We start from the raw sequence: 12,119 nt of genomic DNA, 5'->3' as shown, positions 1-12,119 counted from the left end.
CCTTGAAGGTTACACTAAAAAGTTAGAGTTCATTTCCTAAAGGCAGTGACTCTTAGACATGGGAGTAATAACTAGATTTGCGCTATATTTTTGGTTTTGCTTTTAAATCTGAAAATGCTTAATTTAAACAAAGTTTTAAAATAGTATGAGGTCCATATAACATGAAAGAAGAAATCAGGGAAATATCTTAGGGGAAAAACTACTTTTAAAATACCCATATGTCAGAGCGATATCAGTATCATAGCTGAATGAGATGTACCTTGTTGCATCTGCCCACCTACAACAAACTGGCATCTATCTACCCACGGACAAAACTGCCTTTGCAGGAGCTGTGGGGACCTAGCACCATATTCCAAGGGACCGAGGAAAAGTCTTGCCTACCCGTGCATCAGGTAACAGGCATACATACTACAGTCTAATCTGTGGACCTAGCAATAGCCCATAAAGTGCCTCCAGTCCCTCCCTCTCAGCCACATCTGGGAGTCCCTCCCTAGAAAACACTAAGATAATCACCCACGGATGAGAGAGCCTTTTTGGAAAACCAGGTGTCCTGCAGAGAATTTCCAGCACACCACTGGAGCAAAAAAATCAGGTTTGGACACACTGAAGAGGTAGTCATTAAAGACTGGAGGAGGTGACTGCTACTTCAAATGCAAAGACAGCAATGCAAAATTGCAAAGAATATAAAATATCAAGGAAATATGATACCATCAAAGGATCACAATAATCTTCCAGTAATCAATCTGAAACACATGGAGATCTGTTATTCAAAAGAGAATTCAAAATAGCAATTTTAAGGAAAATGAGTTACAAGAAAACACAAAAAGCCAATTCAGTAAAATCAGAAAAATACTATATGAATAAAATGAGATGTTTAACAAAGAGCAGGAAATAGTAAAAAATAACTAAACAAAAATCCTGGAGCTGAAGAGTATAATGAATGAGATGAAAAAAGCAAGAGTGATCACTGACAGGAAAATGGATCAAGGAAAAAAAAAAAAAATCTGTGAATTTAAAGACAGGAACTTTCAAATAATGCAATCAGCAGAGAACAAAGTAAAAGAATGAAAAAGAGAGGAAAGACTATCTGATTACAAGTGAACCCTCATAAGGCTATTAGCAATTTCTTAACAGAAACCTTACAGGCCAGGAGAGAGTGGGATTGTATGTTCAAAGTGCTAAGAGAAAAAGACTACCAATCAAGAATACTTTACTCAGCAAAATTATCCTTCAGAAATCAAATAAATATATTTGATATAAACCACATTAACAGAATAAAAAAATCATATGATCATCACAATAGGTAAGGAAAAAGCATTTGACAAAATTCAACATCTTTTCATGATAATAACTCTCAATAAAGTGGGTACTTTCTGAAAAATATAGTAAAAATTACAAGACTTTGATAAAAGAACAGCAGAGACACAAGCAAATGGAAATATACCCCATTGTTTAGGGATTAGAAAAATCAGCATTGTTAAATATCCACATTACCTGAAACCACCTACAGATTCAATGCAATCCTTGTCAAAATTCCAATGACCTTTTTCACAGAAATAAAAACATTCCTCACATTTGTAAGGAACAAAAAAGACCCCAAATAGCCAAAGCAATCCTAAGAAAGAAGAACAAAGCTGGAAGCATCACACTTCCTGGTGTCAAACTATTACAAAGTTATGGTACTAAAAACTGTATGAACTTGCATAAAAACAAACACAAAGATGAACGAAACAGAATCAAGAACCCAGAAATAAACCCATGCATAAAGTCAACTAAAATTTGTTAAGAGACCCAAGAATACTCAAAAGAGAAAGGTAATCTCTTCAATAAATGATGCTGAGAAAACTATATTAACATCCAAAAGAATAAAACGGTACCACTACCTTACACCACTCACAAAAATTAATACAAACCCAAATAAAGACTTCTATGTAAAACCTTCAATCATAAAACTCCTAGAAGAAAACAGGATAAAAGCTCCTTGACATAGATCTTACATATGATTTAGGATAGGACATCCAAAGTACAAGCAATAAAAGCAAAAACAGTGCAATAAACAATGTTTCTGCACAGCAAAAGAAACAAGCAACATGACGGAAAGGCAACCTATGGAAAGGATGAAAACATTTGCAAACTACAAATATGAAAAACGTCAATATCTAAAATGTGTAAGGAATTCGTACAATTCAATAGCAAAAAAACAAATATAATTAAAAACTGGGCAAGGCACCTTAATAGACGTCTCTCCTCAGAACATATTCAAATGGCCAGCGATACACAAGAAGGTGCTCGATATCACTATTCATCAGGAAATGCAAATCAAAACTGCAGTATATAGATATCACTTTGACCTATTAAAATGGCTATTGTCAAAAAGACAAGAGATATCGTTGGCAAGGATGTACAGGAAAGGAATTCCTTGTACTGCTGTAGGACTGTAAATTGGGACAGCCACTATGTAAAACAGTATGGTGGTTCCTCAAAAAACTAAAAATAGAACCTCCATATGATCCAATAATTCCATTTCTGGGTATGTATCTTCAAGACATTAAATCATTACCTCGAAGAGATATGTACAGCCCTATGTTTATTGCAGCATTATTTTCAATAGTCAAACAACCTAAGCATCCATCAATGGATCCATGGATTAAAAAATATGGTATATATTTACAATGGAATATTTTCAGCCACAAACAAGAAGGAAATCCTACCATTTGTGACAACATGAGTGAAACTTGAGGGCATTATGCTCAGTGAAAATAAATCAGAAACAGGTAGATAAATACTGTATGATCTGACTTATATGTGGAATCGTAAAAAAAAAAAAATTCACAGAAACAGAACAGACTGGTGGTTGTCAGGGTTAGGAGGCTGTGAGAAATGGGTAGATATTGGTCAAAGGGTGCAAACTGCCTGTTACAAGATTAATAAATTCTGGGGATTTAATGTGCAGGATGGTGATTACAGTTAACAATACTGTATTATAGGGGCGCCTGGGTGGCGCAGTCGGTTAAGCGTCCGACTTCAGCCAGGTCACGATCTCGCGGTCCGTGAGTTCGAGCCCCGCGTCGGGCTCTGGGCTGATGGCTCAGAGCCTGGAGCCTGTTTCCGATTCTGTGTCTCCCTCTCTCTCTGCCCCTCCCCCGTTCATGCTCTGTCTCTCTCTGTCCCAAAAAATAAATAAATAAACGTTGAAAAAAAAAACAACAATACTGTATTATATATTTGAAAGTTGCTACAAGAGTAGATCATCACAAACAAGAAATGATAATTATGTGAGGTCATGGAAGTATTAACACTATTGTGGTAATCATTTTACAATATAAAAGTGTATCAAATTAATAGAGGTATACCTTATAGTTACACAGTTGTATGTTAATTATGTCAATAAATCTAGAAAAACTTCAAAAATTCTGAAGTACTCATATGTCATATATATCACTCAAAAATAGCAACAATCTGATTAGCTATGCTTTTGTTTGGGAAAAAAAAAAAATGGTTTGCGGCGCCTGGATGGCTCAGTCTGTTAAGTGTATGACTTTGGCTCAGTTTGTCATCTAATGGTTTGTGGGTTCCAGTCCCACATCAGGCTCTGTACTGACAGCCCAGAGCCTGGAACCTACTTCCGAATCTTTGTCTCCCTTGCTCTCTGCCCGTCCCCCACTCTCACTTTGTCTCTCCAAAAATGAATAAACGTTAAAAAAAAAAATTAAAAACAAATGATTTGGATACTCTTAGCCTCGTATCTAATCCTGATAGAAAAAACTAGGGGATTTGCCAAAAAGAAAATTATAATTACTTTTTCATGGACTAAATGCATGCAAGAGAATATTATTACCATGCAGCTACATACATTTCCAAAAACAATGAAATTTCCCACAGATTATTTAGGACTTCAACATGAGCCCTTAAGAGCACCAAAAACAAAAACAAAACTAGCAATTGTTTTCTCAAAAAACTGTTGTACAGATAACTTTTCTAGTTGAAATAACATCCAAGAAAAGAAGAATCTTTCTGAAAGCAATTATCAAACAATTCCTCTTGACCCAAACTTCAAAAATGAATCTGTAATTATAGAATTTGAAATAGCTTTCATTTTGAACCCAGTGAATAGAAGCAGCTTTTAAGTAGAAAACATCTGGTGAAAGCCACCTCAAACTTAGAAACACAAAAACAAAAAACAAAAACAAAAACAAAACCCTAACATGTAGCCATGGTAACAAGAAGCCACCAGAATCAGTTTTAAATGTGTTAATCAATGCCCACCAGCCTTACTCACCAACCAATCCATTTCAGCTCCTTCCTTCTGAAAGACAGCCAATAAAGGACAAAATCACTCCAACACATATGCTTCAGCATGCCAACAAATCCACAACAGTCTCACCCAAATAACCATGGTACTTCAGATGATGACAAACCATTTAATTTTCTGAAAGTCCCCCAATCCTTAAACTCCACTCTTCCCCAAACCCTGTATAAGAATAGCAGACTGCTCTGTTAGAAAAGACTATACCTAACCAGCATAGCTCGCTCTTATTTGTAAGTGATAAATTCCAACTTCATCTTTTTATTTCGGGTATTGAGGGCTCATAATCCTTTGGCAAGAATTTTTAAAGTCCTATAATAATTTGCCACCATGTTTTAGTTTCCTTAATAAATATAAAGGAAGTTTGCTATTCCTTTGATACATTTTACCATAATTAAAACTAACATAAATATAACTAAAAGAAAAGTAGCAAGTAAACACAATATTGGGCCCCCCAAAATCCAAAAAATGTATATAACTGGCAGGTTTAATTGTCAGAATGAACCCACGCCAAACTTTGTAAAAGTGAGAACTAGTATTATGTTAAACACAATATACACAGGTTAAACTCCGTTCACTCAATAAACATTATTGAATAAGTACTATATATACTAGAACATTTTCTAGGTACTGAGGACATGGCAATGAACAGATAACAATCCTACTCATGAGTGAAGTAAACATACAATAACAATAAACTACATAGGCAAAATATATACAGTATTAGAGGAGAAAAACTAAAGCAGAGAAATCACATTTTGATGTGTTATAGGAAAAGGGTAGTTGAAATACTAGTCAGGATGGCCAAGAAAGGCCTTGCTGAGAAAGTGACATTTAAGCAAAAAACTGAAAGAAAAAACAAACAAAAAGGAAAAAGCAAGCCATGAGGTATCTGAGGGAAAGCATTCCAGATAGAGTCAACAGCAAGTACAGAAGTATGTCCGAAGTACTTAAAGAGTAGTGAGAAATTCAGTATGGCTGGACAGAATGAAAGGGGTAGAAAATAGTTCAAATCAGACAGAAGGAGACACCTGAGAAGAAAAGATCCTATATAGGACTTGTCGGTATTAGGAAGAGTTTTGGCATGTACTCTGAGTGAAATGGGAGGCAATTAGGCTTTGAGCAGAGGAAGGACACAATCTGACTTACATTTTAATAGATCCAATGTGTTCAGAATTAAAGGAAACAGTAAAAACAAAAGAAGAAACAAACAAACAAGAAGACCAATTAGTTACCTATTACACCAATATAAACAACAGATGACAGTCTCTCCGTCATGGAAGATATGTTTGGATTCTGGATATATTTGAAGTTAGACCCGACAAGGTTTGCTGACAGATTAGATGTGATGTGTATGAAAAAGAGAAAGAAAGGGCGCCTGGGTGGCGCAGTCGGTTAAGCGTCCGACTTCAGCCAGGTCACCATCTCGCGGTCCGTGAGTTCGAGCCCCGCATCGGGCTCTGGGTTGATGGCTCAGAGCCTGAAGCCTGCTTCCGATTCTGTGTCTCCCTCTCTCTCTGCCCCTCCCCCGTTCATGCTCTGTCTCTCTCTGTCCCAAAAATAAATAAACGTTGAAAAAAAAATAAAAAAAAAAAAAGAGAAAGAAAAAGACAAAGAAAAAGAAAAAGAAAAAGAAAAAAAAAAAGACAGGACTCAAAGATGATACCAAGTTTTCTAGCAGAGCAACTCATGGAACTGTTATTAACTCAATTAGGAAAGACATGAAAGGCAAATATTAAGAAAGAATATCAGTAGTTCAATTTTGGACATGTTAAGTTTGCAATAGCTATCCAGAAAGAGATATCAAGTAGGCAGTTTGATATGTGGGTCTGGAATTATGGAGAGAGATCCGGGCTGAAGATATAAACTTGAGGATCATTAGAATATACAAGATAGTAAAAGTCAAGAGAAGGAAAATCAAAGGCAAATTCCTGGAAGACATCAATGGGTTAAAAGTTGGAGGATGAAGAGAAACAAGCAAATCAGGCTGAGGTGTACAGACTAGAAAGGCAGCGGGAAAATCAGGTGAGTGAGTGATATCCTAAAAGCAACATGGAGACAGAATTTTGGAGGAGAGAGTTTTCCATTGGGTCAAATATTGCTGAAAGGTTAAATAAAATGAGATGTATGAAATTATGTTCAGACTCATTAAAGTGAAAATCGGTGGTAACCTTGAAAAAACAATTCTGGAGTAGTGAAGATTGGAAAGGGAAAATTGCTACAATGAATTCAAGAGTGGATGGGAGGGAAATCAGGATCAAAGAGTGAAGAAGGCTCTTTAAGGATTTCATAGCTAAGTGGAATGGTCATCATTGATCTAATTTTCTATTATTGCTATAGTTTTCAATTGTTACATAAGGATTATGTAGTATTTTTGTAATATTTGGAAGTCTTAAAAATTGCATATATGTAACACTAGTTTTTTTTTTTAAATGCCAGACCAAGGTACTAAATAACTCACGAAATTATACAATGAGAAGACTCCTTAAAATTTTCTAGATATATAATATTATATAAGCTGATTACCATTTTTCTCATGCTTAGAAAGACCACAGAAAAACTAAATTTCAAGGGCAGTATTTCATGCTTGATAAAAATTATTGACCTCTAAGGGCACCTGGGTGGCCCAGTCCATGAAGTATCCAACTCTTGATGTCGGCTCAGGTCATGATCTCTAGGGTCATGAGATGGAGCACTGCATCAAGCTCTGCACTGACAGCATGCAGCCTTCTCTCTCTCCCTCTCTCTCTGCCCCTCCCCCACTCATGTGCGCATGCTCTCTCTCTCTCTCAAAATAAACATTTTTAAAAAGTCACCTAACTCTAGGATATTTTATACTATCCAAAGTAATTAGCATATTAAAATTTTATACACAGAACTAAAAGGGGGTGAGAATGCAGAAAATATTCCTACTTTGTAAACTGAATTGTCATAAATTGCATAACATGAAGGCACTGTTGAAAAATTTGGTGTGGTGCATGTTGAAATATGTTCTCTAAAAAGGCAGGATAATGGCATCCAAGCAAGGTACCTTTATAAAAACAATTCATTGCATTATCAGCATTTTTGTTTATAGCACAGGGGTCATCAAATGTTTATGTAGAATATGAGACAAGTTGCCATGTGAAACCTCTTGGCAATATTCAGATTAAGTTGAGGGTCCAACATTTGAGCACTCATGCACTGGGAAACAAAACCAAAAATCTAATAACTAGCAATTTTGTTGGTAATGAAGTAGACTGCCAGTGTAGCAGGGAACTTCCTTTTGCAATTCAGTAGATATTAAAAGTATTCTAACAAAATGTGCATAAGACATGACATCAAACCAAATGCTTTAAATATACTTTGTTAAACCATCAGTACACTGTAAACCAAATTTCATTTTTTAAAATGATCACATACTCCATAATTTTATAGAAGTGAAAATTTACTTCCTTATTAATGGATATTTAGCCTGTCTCTGGGGCTCCTAGGTGGTTCAGTCCGGTGAGCATCCGACTATTGATATTGGCTCAGGTCATGATCTTGTGGTCGTGAGATCGAGCCCTGTGTTGGCCTCTGCACTGTTACCATGGTGTCTGCTTATGATTCTCGCTCTCCCTCTGTCTCTGCCCCTCCCCAATGCACACATTCTCTGTCTCTCTCTCAAAATAAGTAAATAAACATTTAGGCTATCTTCAATTTTTTGATATGGGAATGCTATAATAAATATCCTTAACATATACACGTAACATATTTATGTAAGTAACCTTAAAATATCTATCCTATTTTGTATACATAATAAATGTCCTTACAGTGTGTGTGTGTGTGTTTATAGAAGTCTTGTTTTCCTGGAGGATCCAGTCCTGGCAATGAAGCCACTGGAATAACGGGATGACCTATCTGAAAATTTTTTTCATGTTTTATCATTTATTTTTGACAGTAACAGAGACAGAGCACAAGCAGGGGAGTGGCAGAGAGAGAGGGAGAGACACATAATCTGAAGCAGGCTCCAGGCTCTGAGCTGTCAGCACAGAGCTTGACGCAAGGCTCAAACTCATGAAGTGCGAGATCACAACCTGAGCCGAAGTTGGACCCTTAACCAACTAAGCTGCCCAGGTGCAACGACATATCTGAAATTTTGAAACACACTGCTAAATGACCCTTCAGAAAGGATTTACCAGCTTCATCTAGCCACAGTGAATAAGAATGTCATTTTCCTCACATTTCCTAACTTTGATTATTTTTTATTTTATTTATTTTTAAATGTTTTTTATTTATTTTTGAGACAGAAAGAGACAGAGCATGAGCAGGGGAGGGGCAGAGAGAGAGGGAGACACAGAATCCACAGCAGGCTCCAGGCTCTGAGCTGTCAGCACAGAGCCCGACGCAGGGCTCGAACTCACAGACTGTGAGATCATGACCTGAGCTGAAGTCGGACACTTAACCGACTGAGCCACCCAGGCGCCCCACTTTGATTATTTTTTAATAAAATATTTATCACTATGACTGCAAAAAATGGTATCTCATTATTTACATTTTTCTGATTACCACATAGGCTGAAATATCTCCACGAAAAATACAAAACTTGTTCATCATGAACATCAGCTCAAACTATAAAAGTTTGTTGCATAGGAAAATAACAATTACCTACTATTTAAATATTGCTATGGCTTACCTATCAGAATCTTTATTTTCTGTAACAGGAAATTGATGGTTATCAGTTTTTCCATTCTTTCTTTGTGAATTAATCCAGCAGCTGCAGCATCATGTATGTTTTCTGATACTTCCATGTCACTACTTCTGTGCTTCTTTTTTTCTTCAACCTTTAATGGAACTTGATACTAAAGGTAATTGTTACTTTAGTCAATAAAAAGAAGTTTTTTCATTAATTTTATCAGTTGACAGTTTGTCATAATTTTAATTGATAAACATTTTGTGTTTAGTTTATCATTACATGTAATTATAATTTTTATAAAGTCGGCTTCATTTCTGTTTGAATAAAAAAAGCAGAATTTTCCAAAATTTCTAAAAGGGCTTTCTTAATTTTGTACTCTTATTCACATCCACACTTTGCTACCGAAAATTCCCCACCCACCCCCACCCCATCTGACCAAGAAATACAAAGAAATAAAAAGACAAAGACAAAATTTGTCCTTTCCTATCCTTACCACCTGGGTTTTACACAACAGCCAGATTTAAAACATGTGACATTGAGGTGCTCCAGTAACAAAAACAGGAAGCTTTCTTCTTTCTGCACGAAGCTATTCTTTCCCTGACTGCCTTTTATAATTCTTTTTAATTTGGATCCCAAGGTTCTCAAAAAAAGTAACAGTGTTCCCTAAAATTTACAAAGGAAGGTTTGCCACAACACAAAAGGAACAGAGTGAAAAGGATATTAGGCTGGAATTCTGGGAAATTAGTAATGCTCCCCAAATTTCACATTCAACAACCATAAAATTTTATAGGGAGAGGGTATAAAAGTAATTATCAACTTTAAACCCATTTTCTACTGATAATTCGAGTAAAACTAAAAAAGGTTAAATTTGTCCAAAGTTCCTGAAGTGGCATTACCTAGCATTTTATGGCACCAAAAGAGATGATACAATTCTTTAATGCTGAATCAGATAAATGACCACAAATTCATTAAATTAATAGGATACCTTAAAAGTATGACTTTGGCACAGTAAATTAATACCTTCAGAGGGGACGAGGACATAGCTACTTTTTCTTTTAAAGAAGGATATCTCTAGATTTTGTCTATTTCTAAACTCCACACATCTCAAAACTCAGTTTTCTCCCTTGGAGTTAAATACCGAAGGATTGCTGAAGGCTTATGCTACCTACATGGTAAAGATCATACATGTCAAAATGTGTCATACTTTATTAAACATAAAGTCAAAGTTTGACTCAACAGAAACATCTGAGAATGATGATTTAAAAAGTGTGAAAAAAAGTGGTGATAATACAAATATTTGTTATTAAAACTATCTCAAAGCGGTCATGTTGAAATTCTAAGTTCCAAGGTTGTGAGTAAAGCAGAGAAGACTGCATGTATTTGTGGGGAGTAAGCTTAGGAACTCCCTGAGCCTGCACTGATGGGTTAACAAGACATAAAGAATTACAAAGCCATAGGATGCTCACACCCAAGTTTGGGTAAACAAGATTAGGCAAATAAAATGAGAGAAGTGGGGCAAAGGGCCCCAGAATAGAGAGGAGGGCAAAGGCCCCCATACAAAGGTGTATGAGGTAAGCAAGATTAGGTATTCAGGGCAAATGCCCCCCAATTTAGTATTATAGCAGAAAGCTGCTTTCACAGGAAGGAAGGACCAAATTAGGTAAACAGGTAAATAGGGTTATAGGCTACAGGCTGCAGGGTAAAGATGCCCAGAGGGGAGCTAATTAGCAAAAGAAAGGTGCCTTGTGGATCCTGAAGTAGCATCTGTCTTATCCCCTAGACTAGCTAAGATAAACAGATAAGGTGCTCAGGTGGGCTGTTAACAACCATCTGCCAGGCACCAGGATTTTGTTTTATATTGACCCAAACCCCTAACACCCTATATCTTCAAACCCCCTTTCCCTCATGCCCATGAGTTCATGTTCACAGATTTACTGTCTCTTTGTGCACGTCAATCACCATGTTTGGAAGCCTTCTGATCCTAATAACAACAGAGCAAGGACCTTTAATTGGGGCTCTTGTGTTCTCCGGACATTAGCCATCTCTCCCATTTTAATCCTGCATCCCGCTGTCTTGCTAGACAAGAAAGAACCCTAGACCCAGGGTCTACTGACACATACTGAAGCAATTCTGGCTGGGAACATTTGTTTATATTCGTTCTCTTAGTTATTGCTTCCTTCCCCTTTTATGGTTTATGGAAACGCAATTTATATTTAAGCCAATAGATTTAAAAAAAACCTGGAGATTATGTTTTTTAAGCAGTGTCTTTATGATTATTCTGGTTCATGAGGTCACATGGTACTTATATAGCTAATTAGTTTCCCAGTTCATATGCTACTTGGAAGACTGACACAGAAACTTTAAGGAAAACAAATCATAATGTTTTCCTGAACTCCTATTTGTTAGATAGCAGAAATAATCTATTTCCAGACACAATTACTTATTTAGACAATTCCATTTTATACAAACTCCTTTTCTCTTAAGTGGAAAATCAGAATGGATCGATAATTGCTAAAAAGAAAAAACAAGAGTAACAGCAAGGGGGACCTCTATCTCTTTTGGAAGTTGAACTTTCTCTTTTTCCAAAGCCAGGAACTCTACTTGTGACATGCCTATCTCATTCTTAAACCTTTGCATATCTTGATGTAATTCTTCACTTAAATATACTTTAGATGCTGGAAAACTAGATGGTGAAGAAGAACTCACAATTTCTAATTCAGACTTAACACTTTTATAGTTATGAGTACTGTCATTATCTGCATATAATGGCATCTGGAAAAAAGTCTTGTATTGGTTTTGTTTTCTTGTGTTTGTGACAGCAGAAATATCATGCCTTTTTGTCTGAATCACATGTTTCATCACATCGGAGCAGGCAAGCCACAAACCAAAAAGGCTCTCTGAATCACTAGACTGAGGTATATGTCCAATGTCTAATTTACAGTCGGTGGTATTTTGGTCTGTATTTTTTGCCATTTGCAAGTCAAACTCTTGGCCTTCTTTCACTTTAAATGTAACTAGTGGGTTCCTTGCTTTTTTATTTTCTATATCATTATAAAAATTCTCATTGTTGTTAAAAAGATGCTCAATGTCTGGTTTGTTCTCATCTTCACAGTCTGATTTACTTTCTTTTTTTTAATATGAAATTTATTGTCAAAT

At 36.1% G+C, this 12,119-nt stretch overlaps 1 protein-coding gene across 1 annotated transcript in view; it reads right to left on the bottom strand.

Moving 5' to 3' along the window:
* ANKRD26 (ankyrin repeat domain 26) overlaps positions 1-12,119 on the bottom strand; it is a 115,244-nt gene that overhangs the window by 45,080 nt on the left and 58,045 nt on the right. Inside the window, 2 exon segments of the mRNA XM_043563475.1 lie at positions 8,964-9,030; positions 9,033-9,129. Of these exon segments, the coding sequence (XP_043419410.1) occupies positions 8,964-9,030; positions 9,033-9,129 (164 nt within the window).

Source organism: Prionailurus bengalensis, chromosome B4 (genome assembly GCF_016509475.1).
Source record: "Prionailurus bengalensis isolate Pbe53 chromosome B4, Fcat_Pben_1.1_paternal_pri, whole genome shotgun sequence".
In the NCBI taxonomy this organism is placed as follows: domain Eukaryota; kingdom Metazoa; phylum Chordata; class Mammalia; order Carnivora; family Felidae; genus Prionailurus; species Prionailurus bengalensis.
The sequence above is the reverse complement of the archived record's forward strand: the minus strand, read 5'-3'. Positions and strand labels throughout refer to the sequence as shown.